Source organism: Protopterus annectens, chromosome 5.part0, assembly GCF_019279795.1.
Source record: "Protopterus annectens isolate FY-2018-M chromosome 5.part0, PAN1.0, whole genome shotgun sequence".
Classification (NCBI taxonomy): domain Eukaryota; kingdom Metazoa; phylum Chordata; order Ceratodontiformes; family Protopteridae; genus Protopterus; species Protopterus annectens.
The window spans coordinates 658,074,605-658,097,909 of NC_056735.1; the positions used below are offsets into that span (position 1 = coordinate 658,074,605).

Sequence of the window (23,305 nt, forward strand, 5' to 3'; positions counted from 1 at the left end):
ATTGGGAAATAAGGTAAAAGGAACTGAAAGACCACTAGAAAAAGAAGAAACAGATTCATTTTGGAGAAGTATTTATGAAGATCCTGTGGAACATAACAAAGCTGCTAAATGGATAGAAGTAAAAGAAAGTATAAGAAGTTGAAAGGTACAGGGTATGAAATGGGAGGAAGTAACAGTCAGAGAGATTGAAACAAAGTTAAGAAAAGCCTCAAATTGGAAAACCCCAGGCCCACATGCAGTACCTAACTTCTGGTTAAAAGTATTAACATATTTGCATGAAGATTTAGCCATGAGTAAGAACTATTTATATGCGCACCCCAAACAGACACCAGCCTGGCTAACAACAGGAAAAACATTGCTCCTACTTGAGAGTGAACCTACAAGCCACCCTAAAAATTATAGACCAATAACTTGCCTTCCAGTGATGTATAAACTATACACTGGAATTGATGCCGACAGAGTTTATAGTCATTTAGAAGAAAACTCAATTATGGCAATAGAAGAATAGAGCAATAAAAGAAAGTCATTTGCATCATTTGTTGTTAAAAGTCATAGTAGAGAACCGTAAAAAGGGGAAGAATCTAAGTAAGGCATGGACTGACTACAAAAAAGCATTTGACAGTATCCCACATTCATGGATAAAAAAGTGCTTAAAAATGTGTGAGATATACCCTACACTGGTAAACTACATCACAGCGACCATGAAACAGTGGCAAACTTCAATGCAGTTAAGCCATGATAAAGGACAAATTATTATTCCAGGGATAAAAATCCAAAGAGGAATACTCCAGGTTGACTCTGTGTCACCATTGCTCTTTTGCCTTGCCCTTAACTCATTAAGCTATCTGCTTAACAGATTAGGTCATGGATAAAATTTGGCTCCCAAAAAGCAACAAAGTGTAAAGACTTCTCATCTTCTCTTTGTCAATGATTTAAAACTGCATAGCTCATCAGACAAGGAACTGAAAGTACAACTGCAAGTAGTCAGAACTTTTTCAGATGATATAAGAATGTCATTTGGTCATGATAAATGTGCAAAAGAAACCTTTAAAGTAGGAAAGCTGCAGTACCAAGAAAACATCAGTTTGGGGCAAGAATGTGATATAAAAGAACTTGAGTAAGAGGGAGTGTATAGATATTTGGTAGTTGATGAAGAATCAACAATTAAACATGAACAAATGTGAGTAAAACTTAGTAAGGAATATTTTAGAAGACTTAAATTAATCCTGAAAACAGCGTTGATATCTAGGAACAAAAGTCAACCTATAAACCAATTTACTCTTCCTGTCCTAACTTACAGTTTTGGAGTGATTGACTGGCCCCAAAAGGTGTTGGATAGATTAGACAGGAAAACAAGAAGGATGCTTCATGCTCATCAGATGATTTATAAAAACCAGTGCATACCAAGATCATATATTCCTTGTTCTGAAAGAGGTATTGGCCTCCTTGAAATTGATTACATGTATAGATCTGCAGTTGTGGGACTGCATACATATCTGCTGACCTCACAAGACCCAAACATAGTCAGAGTTTTGAAACATGAGGAGACTAGATCTAAGATGACTTCCCTTCTTAGTCTAGCAGAACCATATCAACGTCAAGCGAGAATGGAAATCAAACCAGAAATAGATAAAAATTAGGCACCAATTGAATGTGCCAAAAAACAAAAGAATATAAGGTGAAGGATCAAACGAGAAGGCAAGAAATGTGGAAATTGCATAAATATAATTGCAAGTATAGAAAAAGTGCAGTTGTGTACACTTACCATAAATGTGGATGTTCGAGTGTATTCACTGTTGCAGTCATTACATTTGGGTTATCTGCTTGCAGGTAGCCCTCAGTCGGCCTGATTAACAAAGTCTTTGGTCCTGTGTCGGTTGCTGTCCCTTCTTCCATGACGTCAGCTTGTCAGGGGTATAAAACATGCAGCCGACGCCATTACATCGGTTTTTCTTGCCCCAGATGTCAGGTGCTCCCCTAATGGGAAGCAATTAAATATAAAAGTACAAAGATATGCCTCCAACAATAAAAGCAAATACACCAAAAAGGCTTTTAAGCATAGTAAAGGAAAGTAGAGGTATAGCCAAAAGAAGTTAGGGGGCTGGAGGGAGGGTAACCAGGACTGCAACAGTGAATACACTTTAACATCTACATTTATGGTAAGTTTACACAACTGTACTATGTTCTTCGTGTTTCACTGTTGCAGTCATTACATTTGGGTAGATTCCCAAAGCTATGGTTGGGAGGAGGAATTTAGATAGCATTAGGGCCAGCTATAAGGTCCTGCAAGACTGCAGTGGCAAAGCCAGCTCTGGATTTAGAGAAAATTGGCAAATGATAATGCTTGGTGAAAGTATGTACAGAACTCGAGGTAGCAGCTTCTAGGTTGTTCCTGGTAGGGATGCCTCTGAGAAAAGCTGTAGAGGTAGATGCAGCCCTGGTGGAGTGAGGTCTGATCCCCTGATAGGTTTTCCATGGTGCTTATAACAGAAATGAATGCAATGGCTTATCCATTTAGAAATGGTTTGCTTTGAAATAGCCTTCCCCTCTGCCCCTGCAGCAAATGCCACCAGCAGTTGTTCAGATTTCCTTTGATGTTTAGTCCTGTCCAAGTAGAATCTAAGTTGTCTGTGCACATCTAAGGAATGCAATATCTGTTCCCCTTTATTCTGTGGATTGGGAAAGAAGGTTGTCAAATGACTGGACTGATTAAGAGCTACACTGAATACCACCTTGGGCATGAAGGATGGATTGGTTCTGAGGGACACCCTGTCCGCATGAAAGATGATGAAAGGCTCCACTGCCATAAGGGCCTGTAATTCAGATACCCTTCTAGCTGAAGTGATTGCTAAAAGGAAAGCTGTTTTCCAAGAAAGAAATTTTAAGTCTGCAATAGCAGCTGGCTCGAAAGGAGGTAGAGTGAGTTTCTCCAAGACAAAGTTAAGGTTCCAGGCTGGGTTTGGAGCTGTCCTGAGTGGTCTCAAATTTTTAGCCCCTCTGAAGAACTGCTTGAGCAGTGGATGAGAGAAGAGGGAGAGTTTCTGTGTTATAATGAGCTGAAATGGCTGAGGCGTGGATTTTAATGGAGGAAAAAGACAGGCCCTTGTGAAGCATCTCAGTTAAGTATTGTAAAATCTGAGGTAAATTGGGTGCTGCTATGCTCATCCCTTGAGATTGGTTCCAGGCACAGAATCTTTTCCATTTTTCAGCATAAGATTTTCTAGTACTAGGCCTCCTTGCTTCTAAAATGATATCCATCACAGGTTTGCTGAGGGATGGTAAAGGAGAGATTTAGTAATTAGCCAGGCTGCAAGGTTCAATGTTAGAAGCTGAGGGTGCAGAATCTGGTTCTCCTGCTGAGACAGCAGGGAAGGAGTCTGAGGCAGGTGTCATGGAGATAACCGTGACACAGTGCGCAAGAGTGGGTACCAGTGTTGGCGCAGCCAGTCTGGAGCAATCAAAATCATCCTTGGTTTGTCCTGTTTGATTTTTAGTAGTACTTTGGAGAGCAGAGGCAGAGGGGGGAAGGCAGAGACTGATAGGTTTTTCCAGCTGAAGGACAGAGCATCCACTTTCCAGGCTTGTTTGTGGGGAGTCCTTGTGCAATATTTGTCCAACTGGTAGTTTTGTGGAGAGGCAAACAGGTCTATATCTGGGCTCCCCCATTTGCTTGTCAACATGTTGAAAATCCTTGGTTCCAGTTTCCACTCGTGTGGGACCATGAGGTTTCTGCTTAGTCCGTCTGCCAGTGTATTTAATTTTCCTGGCAGGAATTGAGCTTGTAGATGCACTTGGTAGCTCAAGGCTGTGTTCCACAATGCCATGGCTAGTCTGCAGAGGGGGTAAGAATGTGTACCCCCCTGCTTGTTTATGTACCACATAACAGTGGTGTTGTCCGTCTTTACCATTAGTTGTCCTGGAAGAATGTGGTCCTTGAAGGGTGTCAGAGCATTCTGTACAGCTAACATTTCTTTTTGATTGATATGCAGGTGCATTTGACTTGGGTTCCATTTTCCCTGAATGCACTTCCCTACCAGGTGAGCCCTCCATGCATAGTCTGATGCGTCTGTTGTTAGGGTTTGGGCGGCAGGGAGTGGTGTGAAAGGTAGTCCCTTGTTTTGGAGGCAGGCCTTTGCCCACCAAAGGAACTCTAGGTGTAGGCAAGGTATGATAGGAATCATTGTTTCTAGGTCTTGAGAATGTTGATACCACTGTAGCTTCTTCATATGCAGTCTTGCATATGGAATTAGAAGAATGCAGGAGGCCATGAACACCAAGAATTGCAGTATTTGTCTTGCAGATAGCAGGGTTTTTGTGGCCACTTGTTTGAAGTAGGTTGTCAAATGAATTTGTTTCTCTGGCGTGAGGTAAGCCATCTGGGAAGTTGTATTCAAGCTTGCTCCCAGGAATATAATTTGTTGACAGGGTACCAGATGTGATTTCTTTTCGTTTATGGTGTACCCCAGACAAGTTAGAACCCTTTGTACAAAGGCCAGATGATTCAAAAGTATGTCCTGGCTTTCTGCCTGAATTAGACAATTGTCCAGGTATGGGTATAGTTGAATATTTCTTTGCCTGCAAAATGCAGTAACTGGAGCTAGGCACTTTGTGAATACCCTGGGCGCAGTAGATAAGCCAAAGGGCAGTGCAGAGAACTGATAGTGTGTGTAGCCTGCTTTGAAGCATAGGTATCTTCTGCAAGATTCCCTGATTGGGATGTGCAGGTATGCTTCTTTTAAATCTAGTGTTGCCAACCAGGCATCTTTGCCTAGCATAGGAAGTAATTAGTGAAGAGTCAGCATCTTGAATTTTGGAATCTCCAAAAAGGTGTTTAGAGTAGACAGGTCCAGGATAGGATGCCATGAATTGTCTTTTCTGGGTATCAGGAAAAGTCTTGAGTAGAAACCTTGTCCCTTTTCCTCTTCTGGTACCAGTTGAATAGCCCCCATGCTTAAGAGAGAAAGTACTTGTTTTTGGGCCTCTGCCCACTGATTTGGGGGTAGGTCCGGCCACCCTCTTGGTGTTGGCAATGTGTGGAAGTGAAATCTGTATCCCTGGGACACTATATTTAAAACCCATTTGTCCTGGGTAAAGAGTTCCCAATTCTTTGCATGAAGAGCAATCTTTCCCTCCAAAGGGGCAGTCAGTTGATAAGTGCTTGGAAATTTTAAAAGGAAGTCATTGAGACAGTTTACCATAGGGGGGAGTCTTATTATTCCCAGATTTGGAAGTGGAGGCCCCCCCACTGCTTAGTTCTGTGTGTCCCCTGGGACTGAAACCTGGGTTTTTTGCTGTGTCGGGGTTTGGCTTGATAAGACCTGCAATGGGCTAGAAAGGTCCAATTCTTAGAGGGCCAGTGCCTACTAAATCTAGGAGGCTGAACTTGTAAAAAATATTTAACAGTTTGCATAATAGCTTTATCTTCCATCTTTTTAAGAACTTCCTCAGCCTTGTTGTCAAACAGGCAGTCCTGATTTAAAGGAGCATCCAACAATTTAGCTTTAACGTGATCAGGCAAATATTGCTCCTTAAGCCAGGCATGCCTTCTGAGCACAGACCCAGTAACAGCAGCCCTGCAAGAAGCCTCTAATGAATCAAAACCACATTGCAAAGTATGTTTTCCAACTTTTTCAGCAGAATGCATTAAATCCTGTAATTCTTTATTTTCCACACAGTAAGGAATCAACATCATTTTCTGTTTAAGCAGTCTAATAACATGTTGCTGATACTTTAACATATGAAACTGGCAGTTTAAAGCCCTAATGGCCAAGGTTGCAGAAGGGTAAACCTTCTTACCCCCTATATCCAGCGCCCTGGAGTCTGTATCAGAAGGGGTAGGATTTTTAGCAGTAGAAGCCTTAATGCCCTTGGGCCCCTGTGAAATAGTCTCTGGATCTGCAATAGGATTTTTAAAAAGGAACTTGTGGGACCCTGTAGTATCTGTTAGGTTTTTTGGGAGCAGGAGGCAGGGAATCAGGGGCCAAACTAGATTCCGAAAAAGCATCATCAACAATGTCTAGTACAGGAGGAATAGCTAAAGGCCTATGCTGAGGTAGGAGAAGGAAATCCCTAAGTCTCTTTTTTGAATCAGAAAAATCCCGGCTTTCCCAGTGGAAATGCTCCCTTAGAGTATGTAAGGTTTCCCCAAAAGAAAAATCCTCAGGAGGGGAAGCAGAGGGAATGGAGTCCTCTGCATCAGAATCTTCATAAGTAGATGAGGGCAAATCCAGATAATCAGAAGAATCAGAAAAAACAGAATCCTGATCAAAAGATTCATAATCAACTTCAATCCTAGGCCTCTTAGAAGGGGGGGGGGTCCTAAGTAAAGAGGGAGGCGGTGGTTTAATATGCAAGTCCATAGGCCTGAATACACTCTCAGAAGCCGGTGCCTGCACAGCGGCTCCGGACCCATCCAAAGTAGAGACATCCACAGGTTCCATAGTTGAAGCATCTCGGACTCCCAAATGGTTCTCAGTAGAGGCCTGCGAATCAGAAGTAGCGGGTATCAGGGGCTGCAAAAGCATCTCACTGAGTACCGGTGAACTGGCGACTGGCTTAGGAGAAGCGTCGGCAGTTTTGGACCTCGGTAGCCTGTCTCTGTCTTTATCTTTGCGTTTTTTTGAAATCCCAGTAGTCGGATGGCTAACCAATGACATTTCTGGATAATTAAACCAAGAACCAAAATATTTAGAGGCGAAAATATACCGACGACGGATAGTGAGCTGATTAAATAAAGCACAAAACCGACAGCAAGGTACGTCATGGTGAGGGCCTAGGCAAGGAATACAGTACGAATGAAAATCTTTATGAGGTATTTGCTTTCCACAAGTAATGCAATCATTAACTTTTACTGACATCGGTAAGGAGCAAGAAAAAGTTTCCCCAACGGGGTACTTAGCTTTAGTTGAAGACTTCGGTTCTGAAACTCGAAAAAAATTTCAGGAGTCGGCAGACCGGCACTTGCGAGCTGCTTCTGCTTCGGGCACCGCACAGGAAGAAAGACTGGTGTAATGGCGTCTGCTGCATGTTTTATACCCCTGACGATCTGACGTCATGGAAGAAGGGATAGCAACCGATGCAGGACCCAAGACTTTGTTAATCAGGCCGACTGAGGGCTACCTGCAAGCAGATAACCCAAATGTAATGACTGCAACAGTGAAACACGAAGAACATCTCCTGGAAGAACCTCTTGTTGATCAGGATCAAACCCGGGAATGGTTAAGGAGAGGCAAATTCAAACCAAAAGATGAAAGGTTAATATTGGTGGCCCAAGATAGTGGACTATGTACACGTTGGTTGACAAAGTCCATTGAACATGTTAGAGAAACAGACGAATGTAGGTTTTGTAAAACAGAATTGGAAACAGTCACACACTTTGTAGCTGGTTGTGATATATTAGTGGCAAAAGGATTGTATACTAAAAGGCATAATAATGTGTCAAAACTGTTGCATTGAGGATTGTGCAAACATTATAATATCGAAGTAGCTGAAAAACACTGGAAAGATGAACCACAAAGCTTCATAGAAAATGATGAAATCTATATCACATGGGATCACCCACTACCAACAGTTCAAAAGATAGATGCGAGAAAACCAGATATAGTGGTCTATGAAAAGAAGACAAAAGTAACATTGATCATTGAAATCGCTACATCCATTGACTACAGTGTCTTGCATACAGTGAGACACAAAGTCATAAAATATCAGGATTTGCAGGCAGAAATGAGAGCAATGTGGAAGAAAGATACCCAGGCAGTTCCAATAGTAGTAGGAGCAACGGGTCTTATAAAAAAAGAATCTACAGTTGTATTTAGATATGTTACAAATACATATATCTCCATACACATTGAAGAAGGAGGCATTACTGGGCAAATTGTGGGTGCTGCAAAGAGCACTTTTGGCTGACATCAAAGATTGAAACCATACTAATTTCATGAACTGTAGTCATACTTTGATGTAGGAATGGGGTCCATTCCCATCATGGTATTAGAAACCCAAAAGACTTGGAGAAATTAAAAAAGAATAGGAAAATGCAGAAATAACAAATATGACAAACAAAGCAGTCGTTTTCCCTTTTGAACTGTCTGCAAATGTAATGCATTTAAAAATAATAATAATTAACACAAACACTTTTACTTTAGAAAATGTATTCTATAGATTTCTTCAGAAAACATATTTTAATTCACATTTTCTTATTCAGTCTCTGTTGTCTCTATTCCAGATTCCTGTGCAGCATTCTTGTCTACACTTAAATTGTAATTTATGCATTGCTTGCACTTTCCTCTTCTCAAACTTATTCTTAATTTATATTACCATTTATATTTATAACATACATAAATAACTTAAATCGATTACCAGTCAATCACCCCTTTCATAAGCTCCCTAGGTTATTAAACTGATTTCAGTTTTGTGATGTAACCCTTGATTTATTTTGCCCTTTAAATATGTCATATTACCAGTGTGTAATACAAGTGGAGTTCAGTTTGTCTTAAATAGCTTGCTTCAGCAATTATATACAACATGTCTGCTTCATTCATGAAAGTATTCAAAGTCCACTGACAGTAAATTGTATATGAGAAATACAACCTGAAAGTCTAAAACTTAGTGCAAAGTATATTCATTAGATGATCTTGTTACTATCAGGTATGCGGTATCACTTTAAAAAATAGTCATCTTTAGCACTTTATGAAAACACCTTCTACTTAACAGCATAAGTTTTACAACTACCTAAGTATAATGCATATTTCTGTTTCAACTATAAGGTGTAAACAGTTCTCAATAAGGTAATCCATAAGAGAAACATGTCAGATATAAACAAAAGTGAGCTCCAAAAATAAACTTGAAAGAGCACATTACTCATACTGTCTGCAGATGCTGCTCTTTGTATATTGTAAATCATTAAACAATGCTTTCTTTCATTAAATAATTAATCATGCATATAAATGTGTTGTTATAAAAGTATAGCATCACAATTATTACAGAATAAAAAAATATATATATATCGCCCACTTTTTTTTCTCCAATTTCATACTGGAAACATAACATCACAAATTTATACTGATACACCACAGTCCCTTTCCAGCATGAAAAAATTACATTACCCAAGTCAAAAATGTTCCCTTGTATGTTTAAGTCATCATTTAGGCCAGACATTCTATCCCTTAGAAACCATTGCAGTCTCAGGTTAAAAAATGAGACATTCGTTTGATGCTTTATGCATGCTGCCATGCATCCAGTGTGTATGCAGTATTCCACAAATTGCTGTGATTGGATTACATTTTATCACACATCCCCCACATTACAATGTTTGTTGTTTTAGCCATAAGTTCAGTTGATATTCCCCAGCCTAAGTGCAGCTCCATTATATTAGGACATTTACACATCATGACAATAAATTAGTAGCAAGGCCCATCTGCCTATTTCCCTTCCCCACGTAGATGTCTGGATTATGGTATTAATCAGTGACCCCCCAACCCATTTCCCACCATTGTACTTGGCTTTTGTAAAACCGATAAATCGGGGGCAGGACTGCATCATTCACTGTACATGCGCCAATAACTGGTACATTATATTGTCATGTCTGTCAACCGCCTAATAAATCTAGGCAAAGCCATAAGTAATGGGGGAGGGGGCAGCAAAGGCTCACAAACAGAGAAGGACAATTTTTTAAGTATTGCTCTTATAAACTTAGAAAATTGATAGAATAACAGGTTTTGCATTGGCATGAAATTTCTGAAGAGTATGAAGGAAGTCTGAAACTGAAGTCTGTCTACCATTATTTTCTGTTCAGACATATTCAACCCTCATTTGCCACCAAAAACCAAAACTTTTATGAGAAACAGACAAAAAATATAAGGCGTAAATTAATTTGACTACCGGACTTAGTAAACAAGTTTTAATTTTTTTTTAAACTTCTGTTTTGTATTCTGCTGCTGCATCCTTGCTTACAGTGCCCCTGTATCACATGGCCAGCTTGCAACCTAGTAAGAAGTGGTTATTTACCAGTGTTGTTAACTGCAGAAAAAGAAGATAATTTAAAATAAAATCTGATCCGAGTCGCACAACAAACCTCAGACCTCCTGGGAACAATCCTGGACTCCTTTTCTCCACTTTGAATGTTTCCTCAGGAAATCCTTAATGTCACTCCAACATGCTATAAGCCACACCAAAGAACCACCAGTCTGACATGGAACACAGTCTTCTAGTAATCTTCTTTCTTCCTCAAGACGAGTTTTTCAGCAACAGCAACAAATCCAGTCTTCAAACTAGGCGTGATGATTTCCTGTCGACATTTTCCTCTTCCATTCTTTTTCAAAAAACGAACAAACAGCGGTGACATATCCTAATACATGGACTGAGCAGACCTAATTGAACACTTAAAGCTTACCATACTGGTTCTGCATATTAACAGTAAATGAAACTGTGCTGTGTGCACATTAGATGCAGTAAAGCAATGCTCTGATTGGCTGAGACATCTACAGCCACAACAGAGATTACTTTACTGCATATCTCGGGTGCACTTGCACCCAAATTGGGCAGTTGGTGAATTAAGCTTATTCAAGCTTAAAAGTGGGTGTTCCAGGTAATTTGGAATGATTGAGAGCTATGTACCTAGAAATGTGAGTAAATCACTGAATAGATAGAATAGTTGATTCAATAATTTGCCATTATAAACCCAAGTATCACAGAGTTAAATGTAAGCACTGATTGTCTGACACAAGGCTAGTTTCTTATTGTTGTATAAATACGTAATTATAAAATAGTGGTAACAACATTGAAGTAACAAGTGCATCTTGCATGGATATTGCACATTATATAGGAAGGAATATTTGGCATTAATGTATTTACATTGGTTTAAAAAAATGAGTGCTGCTTTGGCATGCATTTGCTCTGCAGCGACTTAGCCTTTATTGCAATTCTTCCATTAAAATCATAGTAAGGATTTTTATTCATCCTTTGCCTTTCTGTGCTTTGATAAGCTTTTATTTTAATCATTTTCCTTTTGCCTGTCTGATTCCTGCCTCTACATTCCAGCATTATTTTTAGATTTTATATATGGCCTTTTGAATTAAGGTATAACACTTTATTTCAGGACTTGCCATATCAGTTTATTTTTAAGAGGGTGCTCTACAGTGGGATTAGTTTTACCCTCTTTTAGCACTCTTGACTCTTGTGTGGGGCTGTTCACATTACATTGTGTGGCACAAGATCCATTTTTTAAGTGTTATGGGTCTGTAATTTTATATCTTGTCTTGTGCTGTCTGCTTGCATGTATACTCATTGTTTGATGTAGGGGGTCATAAACCTTAAGAATGTTTGGGGGGGAGTAAGAACACTTTTTACCATTGGTGTAGGTATACCCAGCAGAGGGTAGAAGGGCAGTACTTGGTTCTAAGTGCACAGACACTGAGGTCAAATACTTAATGCTCAAGATCAGAGGACCCTCTGAAGATAAACTAATATGGTAAGTTTGCATGTATTTTGTTACTTTTGAGTGTGTACTCGATTTTGGCTACAAGTGGGTATTGTCACTGTATTGTTATGCATTCTGCATAAAGTTATGGTATACTTGTGGTACAGCTGGAAACATGCATCATGCTTGATCTGCAGTACATTCTTCTAAAAATGCAGTACTTCTACGAATTGCATTGGTGGAGATCTTTGAGAATACTGGTCTTCATTGTTTTATATATTGTGTCATCACAATATGTTGTATGTTCTTTTAGGAAGTAGGTTTCATTTTGTTTACTGCCAATGAGAAAAAAAAAAGACTTGGAGTTTGGATTCTTCTCAGTAAAGCAAAAATGTGTCAATATTTGTTTACTGTGAGCTAACATTGATTTAGACTATTGTTTATTATTAAAGTTGATAGTGTCTTTATTATTGTGAAATGTTAAGTTGTAAAATGTACTGATTTATAAAAATAAGTGATAATAGGATGTTTTTTGTCTCTTTTGATAAGTTAACTATTTTTAGACAATGTAGGTTGCTGATTTTTCTTTATGTACATAACATCAAGTATTTTGCATTTTCTGTTGCAGACAGTTGGATAGACAACGACAGTGTTTCCATAGATAAGAACCTGGATGATCAGGCAGACAGTAGTAGTATACGAAGTCGAAGCAGTACGCATTCATCAACTAGTGGAGAACACAAAGGCCTGCCCATGCCTCGATTACAGCCCTTTTCTACAGGACAAGTTTTCAATGCCAGCAGTGGCATGCAAATTCTAGTTATTCCTAGTAAGGATGACCATATTCTAGAAGTGAATGTTACATGACATAAAGCAAATATTCAAAAACTTATTTAAAACGCCTGGTACGAATGCACTTTAAAGGATCACAGTCCATTATCTCTTCATCATGATACTCCAGTTGCCAGACCAACAGCAAGTCAGAATCACATTCCTTTCTCACTCTCTCTGTTTTTTTTTTTTTTGAAGCAGTCATATTCATTGGTATTAAAAGCTAGTTTGCTTTCTTTATAAAATATTTTTCCAGTGCCATACTTGGTTTTATTTCTTTGAATATAACATAAATGCTGTTGAGCAATTTTTTAAAGTTTTTCTTTCTTTCTTTCTGTCACAGTTTTGCTGTCTGCCTGCTGCTGATGGCACAATTTCCAGCCCAATCATCGGCTTTCTCAGGGATTTTGCTTATCCACTACTTACCCAGGACTTCAGATATGGTGGTTGGCGTGTCATCTCCAGGGTAGTGCTGGTATAATGTTGGCAGACAAAATGTATTTGTCCTGCAGTTTTGTTTTTTCATGAGCAAGTGCCAGCATTTAATGATGCATATATACTTCCCACATCCTTCGTTACTGTTTATTGATTGTCCCTCTCCTATTACTTGTCAGGTGTACTGTCAGGCTTCCCCCAAGTTAAATGTAGTGGCACCTTTCTCAAAGAGAGAAGATCAGCATTTTAAGGTGCTTAGTACTTCCTCTTTTGTCATTGCAAGTTTCCAGAATCCTGTTTGAAAAGCAAACATAGTAAACTGCGGTGCTATGTTTTTTTTCCCCCTTTTTTGTTTTGGTCAGACCATTATACCAGCCTTTTTATTTATCCTATTTACCCTCAGTCATTCCCTATTACCAGAGCAATATCAAACTTAGGTAGGCTAAGTCATCATCAGGGGTTGTTCAAATTGTTGTATCCTGCTCTACCCCCACATGTATGTGGAGAAGCACCATGGCAGGCACATACTATGGAGTGTAACAATGGGTATCCTCTCACTTCCATAAGGGTCATTTACTTTCAGACAGCCCTCCCATTGAAGCCTGAGTGGTGGTATCCCAGGCATTGACCAGGGAAATCACACCACCCAGAGTAACCCTGAGTTTCTGCATTTCAGTCCAAACCCTGGGTGAGGCAAGCAGGCCACTCAAGTGCCAGAGGTGCTAATCAAACCCCAGTCACCTGGGTCATAGTCAGGGCTCCATCCTTATATGCCATGAAGTCAAGCACTATACTGGCTTTCTACTTTACTGTAAAACTGAAGGTTTTGATTGTGCAGTTATCCACATTTTATAGATTCCTCCAGATGCATTTTTTATTTAGTTCAGTAGATAGGCCTCTGGAGTCAGTGGCCCTATTTTGTCACATGGCTGTAGAACAGAATGATGTTAGTAATTTGCTCAGGTCATTCTATAAGTGGGACACAGTCAAACTGAGACCTAAGTCTTTGACTTTTAAGCCATGCTCGTATTATTACAAACTGCAGTGAAGCAAGTTATTTTCTTGTTAGCCTTTTTTTTTTTTAATTACCTTCTGAAGTTTCGGCCAGCTGCTTGTACTGTTGGCTTAGTGCCACTGCACTATACAAGTGAAAATGTGATAATTTCAGTGCAGCAATAAGATGAAAGCATTCTGAAAGCAGAATGTCCTGCATTAAAATTTCCAGATTTAAAAAACAAGGTTATGAATTTCATGCAGAAAAAAACCTAGAGGGAATTGTGTGTTATGTTTTACTGGTTTCAAAAGTATTGTTAACAGAAATTTAAACATTTCTTCAAAAATCTGCTATCTAGCCAGGTAATACTGGTATGTCTGCCATTTTATGACAAAGGTATATAGGCCATTACTATAAATTTGAATGTTTCACTCCTATAAACTTGAACTGACATAAATTCAGTGTTTTTTTTTTTGATCTTTTAATGAAAAAATATATAAATAAGACATTATTTAATTATTAGATAGCTTTGACTTGATAGCCATTTTTGGTTAGATTGTTTCAAATGTAAATGTCTACAGTTCAACATTAAGTTTAGACCATTTGATTTGCAACACCTCTGTTGAATATGTTATTCCTTGATTCTTTTAGCATGGTATTCTTTCACTTAAGATATGTCTGTGTTTAAACATTACTTTCTTCCTGCTTTTAGAAAAAAAATGTCATTAGCTTTGCTGCATTGTTATGGTATTTATGAGATTACAGTTAGTTTTATTTTTTTATGTCATTGGTACCTTTGTCAAAGACAGAAAAGTCCTTAGTGAAATCTGAAGGTTGGGTGGTACAAATCTCCTTTTGAATGAAACATTAAATGGAGGTCCTATCTATCTGAGTTGGTGGTAGCTCAGATAAAGGTTAAAGATCCCATGACATTTACTGGAAAAAAAAAAAGAGCATAAGAATTTGCCAATGTTCTGGCCAAATTATTGTTAGTATGACCATACCCTTGCATCTCTCAGAAATAGGGTCAAAATTAAGTGTAACTAATCTGATCATCAAATTAAATGAATTAATTAATGAAATAAGGGTTCCACCAGTTACATATATCTCTGTACAAAATGGTCTGTTTTAAGTGTCTGAGTGGCAGTTGTGGAAGCAGTCTCTGAAGTATTATGTTGCATTGAATGCAGTATTGGAAAAGGTTGACTGTTCCTTTGTTGTAGTTTTGTAAGTGTACATGTTTACTTGTACCAGAAACGGCTGAAGAGTTATTTCTAGGAAAAGGAGAGAGCTTCATCAGTGAATAGTAGCAACACTTTACACTGTGCCATTTGTGTTTGAGTTACTTTTTATTAAGTTACTGTATTATTTTAGGCATTACCTTGCATTTGAGAATGGTGGCATTACATGACATGTAATGAACTTCTTCAGAGAAGTGAACTAACATTTGCCACTAACTGTACAGAAGTACATTATTCTCACTTGTATTATTGTCTGGATGAGGTTTGGCAAAACATCACAGACTGTATGTAAATTTGTTTGTCTGGTTATTGGGTAATTGCAAATTTTAGCACTAAAATGCTCATGGTCCAGTAAACTGCAGTCCTACCAACTGTTATTCTTGGGTGTACAGATAATTGTATAAATTAAGTGGCTGATAAAAAAGTCATTACTAAATGATTTATTGTTTGTGTATAAGATGCACCAGAAAAAATCAAGGAGAATTTTACAGAAAAAAAAGTCTTTTTATTTTTATCGGTGTGAAAGTCACAGCTTGTAAATAAAATCATTGTAAATTTAAGACCTTTTCCAGCTGTTACAAAATTATTGTATTTCTCTGTGTAATTGGGTGTCTTGCTTTGGAAAATTGTCTAGCAGGGAGAAATGGGCAGTCAGTTAAAAAAAATAATTCACACCGTTTGCTTTTATGGCAATTACATATTTATTAATAAATCTTATGAGATGAAAGTCTTGTTAATGTGGACTGAATCAGTCCCTTTGAATTGTCTGCCATGTGTAGTAACAGGTTAATTCTCCTGACTTGTGAACCAGTTTAGCTGGTCTGAACAGGTTCTTACTGAATAGACCCAGTGTATCAAGTCAGTAGTTCAAAGCTGAGAGTAATTAAGAACAAACATGACTGTCATTTTGCTTGCAAATTATTTTCAGTTTTCGTATCTTATGTGTATCTTCCATTAAAAATGTAATTTAGGATACGATTCCAAAGATTGCCTGCCATTTAGAATCTTTAGCATCATGTGATTGTTGAAACAACTATTCCAGGCAATTAGTTGTTATTGGATGACTGGAAGGTGGTTTCATTTTAACTTACTAACATTGCACAAGTCTAGGTATACAGTCAGTGAATGGACAAATCTCTTTTACTGACCCTGCAGAAAAATCACAACTTGTAGTAAATAGCTAAGTATTCATTACATGGAGAGATCGTGGTGCTGCGGTAGCATTGCCGCCTCACAGTAAGATGCTGTCCGGTTCGATTCTCAGCTAGAGCATCTTCTGCGTGGAGACATGCGTGAATGGGCGTACCTTCGTTGAAGGTTGTGCGTCGGGGCTGGTAACTCGGCACGTAAAAATCAACTACCAATCATTAGCGGACCGGAGTTCCGCTGTGTTGACCCCTAACCGGGAAAAAGCCGAAAGACACAACAACGTGGAGAGATCACAGAGAAGTATACCACTTGCATTTGAAGAGGTGGGGAGAATAATGTTTAAGTCCTATCTTGGCATTACCCCTTCACTGCTGAAGTCTACGCTGATAGTTCTTGCTCCTTTTTTTTTTTTAGTTGATCAGTTATATTTTTGTGTGGTGCATAAGTTCAGCATCCTCCCTCCCATCTCTGTAGTATTTGAATAAAAATCATAATTGCTGAAACACCATGCTTTGTCTTTTTTATGTTAACAAGACTATTATACATCAGTTGTGCAGAATATGTAACTGTTGCCACTGTTCACTTCAGTAATTTAGGCTTTTTCTAATGCCTATCCTAATATCTTTTCAGCCCTACAATGGACTGCATCATTTGATGTTTCAGTGTCATCCTTAGAGTTACCCAGTCACTTCCACCCTTCATTCCAGGACCTTTATTTCGTACATGCTTATATATATTCATCCATAATCCTGAAATGGCTGGATTTCCACATGCACTTATTAAAGGTTCCATCCTCTTCTAGTGTTGAAGGATAACACAGGGAAAAAAATGGTTTTCCCAGAGCTGAAGATGCAGCTCTTTGCCCTGAAACAATAGCAAACTGAGCTGCCGATTGCTGAAAATGAAACAAGTAGAGTGCTACAGTTAAATTCCCCCACACTGAGCACTTCAGATATTAAGCCATGATGACAAATGCAGTATTGGCATTCATTTTAAGGAATACCAGTACTTCAGTCCCACACTATTGACTGCTGTCTATTGAGCTCACTCCCTAACAGCTTGTACCCAGAGTAGCTGCCCCTTTCACCCCACCCTAGTTATGGCTCTTTGTCAAGTAGAGAGGTTCCTCCATCCCCTTGTTGCCTGGTTTTGGGTTTGAAATACAAGGTTTATTTGCTTCCTCTTCTCATTCATGTGGACATGTTCTGACAGCTACGCCTTTGGTTGCAAGAAGCAGACACCTAAGTCCCTGTGACATGTTTCTCTATCTGAATTTGGACCCTAATTATTAGTTCCCTTTGTCTATCCTAGATGGTTAGCTGCTTGCCTTTGAGGTTTAAGACAATTCCAGCAAGCCCTCTTCTTTTGACCATTTTGCTCCTCTTCCCTCTCAGTGGACTTGGCATGCACATTTTCATACTGTACTAAGGCTAACTGACAATGGTGTCACTCAAGTGCGCAGCTGCTACTACCCATCCACCTTACCATGAGAAGCACATGTTAATTCTAGGTAGTCTAGCTACAGATGATTTGCCTGTTCATTATTCTAAATCCTTGTTCACTGCAAGATCTGAATATATGTCATTCTTTGCATTAGATACTGACAAGGGTAATGGATCTCCTTTTTGTGTTGAGTCCTCTTAAGGATTTTTTTTTCTTTAGAGAAGCTCTCAGGCAAATAGTTGTGTTAATGTTTATCATGATGAGACTGAATAGAAGCCTTTGACATAATGGAGTCACACAGATAGTGGGTATTTTTGGCTGTCATAAAGTGGATCCTTGTACTGATCACTCTGAGAGGCTTTCCATTGTGAAGAAATATCTGGAAGAAAATGTTATTTTTATCTTGATGCTTGGCTATATGGAGCAGAGGGATGGAACCCCAACCGTAATTCAGGCAACCAGGACTTGATTAGTGGCCTTGGCACTGGAAGATCCAGACGGGGAAAGTGAAGGGATGTAGTCCACTTGGCTCACTTGGAGGGAGAGAGGGGTGTGCCGCACACTGGAGAGTATGATTTCTTTGGTCTAGACCAGGAAACCACTGCTGTTGCCACATGGAAAGGGGCAGGGCTGTTTGGTGGGAGCACTCCTAGAAGAAGTGAGGTGACAGCTTCCATGGACAACCCACTGCATGTTGCTCCCAATCACCTTGACAAGTGTATGTACGTTGGCTCCAGGGAAACTAAGCAGAAAACCTTGAATTATCCATGATGGTTTTCTGAGTATGGCCCTTACCAGTCAACCCTCACCCCAGTGATGAACAGATGGGACGATTGACTGGGTGGACTGATTATCAACAGACAAGTGTGGGCAACAGTAGGATTTAGATATGTGAAAAAGTGATGTGAATTTTAGATGTTGGGATTATTTGCTAAATATGAGTGACGCTAGTAATCTGACCGGTTCTATATTAATTTGTACATTTGTTTGTTTATTCATTGCCATTTGTTCAAAATGAGTATTATTTTTTGTAAATATGTTTATATTTAAAACTGATAAAAATGATTGTGAAAAAAGACAGTGGGGGAAGTGACTGGCAAAAAAGAATGTTATGTCTGCCTTTTCAGCACAAGTCAGATGAGCCTTAGCAGATTATCACTGTTTCTCTCAACAAAGTCTGAGGATGTGTTTTGTACTACTGCCCTAGGTGTTTAAACTGTTAATTATTTGTTTCATATCTCTCACTTTCAGAGATCTCTGGTTAGACAAGTAGTAGAAATTAACTCTCCTCCCAAGTGAGGAGGAGGAAAGCTTGAGAAAGTTTTCATTGTGATCTCTAAAGTAGGGTTTGTTGAAGCACATTACCTTTGGCAAGATACTACATCCAAAGGTTCCTGTGTCAGGCAGTACTACTACTGTGGGGAGCTTTGTCAGGCTAATCGTGGGGTCTACTTTTAAGAGTGGGGCCTTTTCTGATCTAACTTCTCAGGATGCATTTGTAACACCTTTTTAAAATTATTGCTTAACATATATGCACAAATACATTAAAAGAAAAAAACAAACCGTATTAACATTTGCCATATTCATGCATTATACATTACATACATGTTTTTTTTTATTTTTTTAACAATTATGCACTACAGCATTTCATAAATTGCTCAAAGCCTGCCTTCCCTTAAACCTCACCCCTCCTATTGAATATAATTTTTTCTTGTTTTGTTCCTATATTTATTCACTTTATTTCTGTGTAATTTGCTCCTTCTCTTTTCTAACAGTCCCAAGTCTAGTTCTTTTATCTCCTTTACAATATTCAGCACTTCATTTATAGTTGGTTTAGATTTTGATTTCCATTTTCTAGTAATTGTTTTTTGGCAGCCAATAGCATTAAACTTAGCAAGGCCTTACTATGTGTAGGCGGTGCAGATACTGTGTCCCAGTTCAAAAGAATCCTTTCCATAGCTGCAGACATTTACTCCCCCAACATTTCTAATAGAGTATTTAATAGGGAGTTTTTAAAATTCCCAGCTTATTACACTCCCAAAAAACATGTTCCCAGTTACCTCTCTCTTTTCCTTCACACCTCTAGCTTTTGCTGTCTACCTGAGGAGAAGTTATTTGAAGTTAGGCCCTTTTAGCTGTTGGATTATAATCCCCTTCCGTCCTCTACTGGGATGGCTCAGTCATTCAGAAAGTAACAGGAATCCAAACATCAGAAGTCACCCTTTTCTTCTGCAAAGACCCCCCCTAAGATGATGATTTACCAGTTGGCCTACAAGCAATCCTGACTGTTCCTTGCTGGCCGCACTACTAGATTTATTTTTTTGCAGTCATCCCTGCTTGGAGAACCATCACTTGGGACAGGTGAGTTATGGACATTGTAGACAAGGGCCAGATTCTAAAGTTGCGTACTCCTTTTCTGACCCACCAGATGTTTTTGGAAGTGCTGTTGGTGAATTAACTTTCTCTTTGGAGCATTAACAGTGGTGTAGCAAAAAAATGTTTCTGCTGTCATTTTTCCTAGTTTCCAGTAAGTCAGAGATGTTCTGGCTCCCTTCTAGTCATCATTGAATTTTTAACCCTCTTTTCAGCTGTGTGAGGTTTCTCAATTTCATGCTGCAAGTCCTAATGGCCACTGCTTGTATAAGGCTGTTAGTGTTGTGTTTACATACATGAGGAAAGTGGAGAATGTTGCATTATGTGCTGTGTGTTTAGTAACACATTGGTGTTTGGAACTGCATAGAAAATGAGTTTGCTTTGTTGTGGGTGAGCAGCACTTTCAGGTGTAAGTTGCTGCTGTTTAGCCTGTCTTTTCCTTAATCTCCCCTTCCTGCCAGGGTGTTTAACAAGGTACTGACCTTGCTGGAGATCAGTATTTGTAATTTTGTTATGCTTTGGTGACTTGCTGGTAGTATCTTCTTTCATAAGTCCCTGGTGGTATCTTTGTCCTGGAATTTACTTTGGCTGCATCTTAGGAGTACTTCTTTAAAGCATTGGTTACAGACAGTTTTTAAGGCCCTGTATTTCTTTCTTGAGAAAGGCCCTGTATTTCTTTCTTGAGAAAAAGGCCGTGAGCTATGGAATCTCCCTTACTGTGTAGCATCACAAATGCAGACACAGACCCTCTGATATACCATTTTGGGAGGCATGACAGTGACAGTGGTAAAATGTTTTGTTGGTCCATTACCACATTCAGGTCTTCAAGTGGACAAATTGCTCTCAGTGGTTCCAGAATTATCATTACGTCATGGATTTTCTCATTTCAACATCTGCCAGAACTCCATATAATGATGATGTTTTTTGGCCCACAATGTAGAGGCTTTTCACAGTGTAGTCCCTCACATTAAATGTGTCAACGGAGGGGTAGGAAGTCCTCTTCCATGATCCAGGTTTAATGTTATGCAATGCAAAACTATCACCATACCAGTCTTCATTTGATGATGACAGGATCACGTGGCCTTGCATTTTGTGGAAGCACTTTTGAAACCTGGAACTTTGGTGAGACTGGTCTGTCAGGTGATGTTATGGCATTTGAACATGTAGAAAGACAGCTTGTTCCTCCCACTTCTGTAGGGAAGCAGTATGCATTTAGAAGCAGGCCAAAAATTGATGGCAGTCCTTTTTATGGGAAAATCAGTATATAACTTATGTTGCAGCATGATCTCACTTCTCCACCTATGACTGCATCAGTAAAGTGTCCAGGTGACCATCTTGAAATGGTGCACTCTGGAGATCTTTCAGCTGCTTTCAACAAGCAGGACAGGGCTGAGCACTCAGACTGTCTGACGGTTTGGGGTGAAGATTCCTTTATGCCTTCTGCCTTTTCCCCTGAATCCACACTTTTGAGTGATCCTTATTGTCCTACAGTGACCAAAAAGTTCATTTGAATAATGCCATCTGCAGTTACTATTCCATTCTGGGTGCTCAGATAAATTTGCTGAAAATGGGTTACTACAGTCTGTTGTGCATTATAAAGATTACTGTCATACTATTACTTATTAGTGGGGCATTGATTAACTGATGTCTGTCTACCCTTCTAGTCTGACTTCTTGAGCTTTTTATGGGCATTTCAGGGAGTGAAGGTAGGCTTAACACAGGATATCATTCTAATGTATTGTTTAAAGTATTTGCAGCTTATGCCATGTTTTATTTTTACAAGAATGATCAGTCATTTATCTGTTACTCCCCGAGAATGATCGGTTTCTTGTTTTGAACCTTTTTTATTTCCTTGTGCTATTGTTGTTTGGCTTTAAAAGGTCACATGCATTGAATTAACCTTGGATTGCATGTTTGCACTTCTGAGATTCATGATATCACATGAAAATTCAACAAATGAGTGTGCCGTCGGAAGAATGATTCCAACAGAGAATTATCATTTGCAGTGTCTCTTTTCTTTGGGATTGAACCAAGTGTTTTCTCCTGTAAACACAATGCCACATTTAATAAAAAAAGATGTTACATCTCCTGACCTGGAATTTAAAGGATTTTCTTGAGCACAGGAAGCCTGTTGCATTAGCATGGGTAACTGCCCCTCCTGCTACAGAGCTGTCTTCCAGAGCCTACATGTCGAAGCAGTCACCCAAAAAAGGAATGCATATTTTAAAAGACTGAAATAGGTTGCTGTACCAGAAGAAACATCAGTTTGTGTGGGGTCAGTGCAATAGTTGTCTTCATCAGCATCCTCACTTGTTTGCTTCTCAGGAAACAGATAATGAGAAGCAGTCAGCAGCTGCTAACAAGGCCTGTATTGAATTGAGTGATACCTCCAGACGATACTCCAGTTTCCAAGTGCCCACAACAGTTATTCTGACCTTCATGTTTTTGGCTGTGCCGTCAGAGGGCTTGACCCCAAAAGACTACATACCTTGCCTATTGACCAAAGAAATTGCAGATGCCCTCTTATCTCGGATACAGCAGTAGATGCTTCCATGTCAAACTGAAGAGGCAGTGCCCCCCTTGTCTATTAAAATTGTACCCTGGAGTGAATGCTCCAATATCTGCCCCTCCCCTTTGTGCTGAATTTGGCTATAGAAAGTTTGCTGAGGAGTATGTAGTCATATGCCATAGAGTTTATGCACAACATAACTTCTGAAAGACTGAAAATCCAAAAAGAGTATGGTGAAAGAACCTTTATGCAGAGGGTGTGAGTCTTTTGAGACCTCATTAGTACCAAAAAGGTTAAGATTGCTGAACCAGAAGAGGCATCTTTTTTTTGTTTTTTTAGCCCCTGTCTCATAACCTTCTTCATCAGCATCCATACCTGTATTTGCTTCTCAGGAAACGGATATTGAGCAGCATTCAGCAGCTGCTAACAAAGCCTCTGTTGAAATGAGTGATACCTCCAGGCTAGGAGTGAATGCTCATGTAGATACGCCTCCACATTTGTGATTAATTTGAATGTAAAAAGTTTGCTGTGTAGTTTCTGGAGTGATTTCCTTAAAGAAAGAAAATGTCAACTTTACATTACTTTTCAGATTTAGAACTGGATGAGGACTTGACATATGGAGAAGACATAAACATGAATGATTTCAACAAACTTTTAAAATAAAAAATACTGAAACAATTCATTTAGCACTTTCATCCGAATAAAAATTGATCAGGACGACTTCAGACTAATTACTCGTCACAACATGACTCATTTAAATAGAGCTATCCAGCCAATCCCAAACTAGTGTCATGAATAATTAATCAACACCCAAAAGGTAAAACGAAGTATAACACTTGCAACAAAAATTAATGTTATAAGTTTCATTTTACCTTTTGGGTGTTAATTGATGGTTGATTAAAAAAATGCTGCTTGAT

At 39.0% G+C, this 23,305-nt stretch overlaps 1 protein-coding gene across 2 annotated transcripts in view; it reads left to right on the plus strand.

The window, feature by feature from the left end:
• Nucleotides 1-15,474, plus strand: part of TRAPPC10 (trafficking protein particle complex subunit 10) — a 2,525,275-nt gene extending 2,509,801 nt beyond the window's left edge. The window contains exons 23-24 of one of the 2 annotated variants that reach the window (XM_044072501.1): nucleotides 12,042-12,242; nucleotides 12,588-15,474. In XM_044072501.1, the coding sequence (XP_043928436.1) occupies nucleotides 12,042-12,242; nucleotides 12,588-12,610 (224 nt within the window). In that variant the 3' untranslated portion in view covers nucleotides 12,611-15,474. Of the gene's footprint in view, nucleotides 1-12,041 lie in introns of both variants that reach the window. The other variant, XM_044072500.1, reaches the window with a different exon arrangement.
• The last annotated feature ends 7,831 nt before the right edge of the window (nucleotides 15,475-23,305 follow it).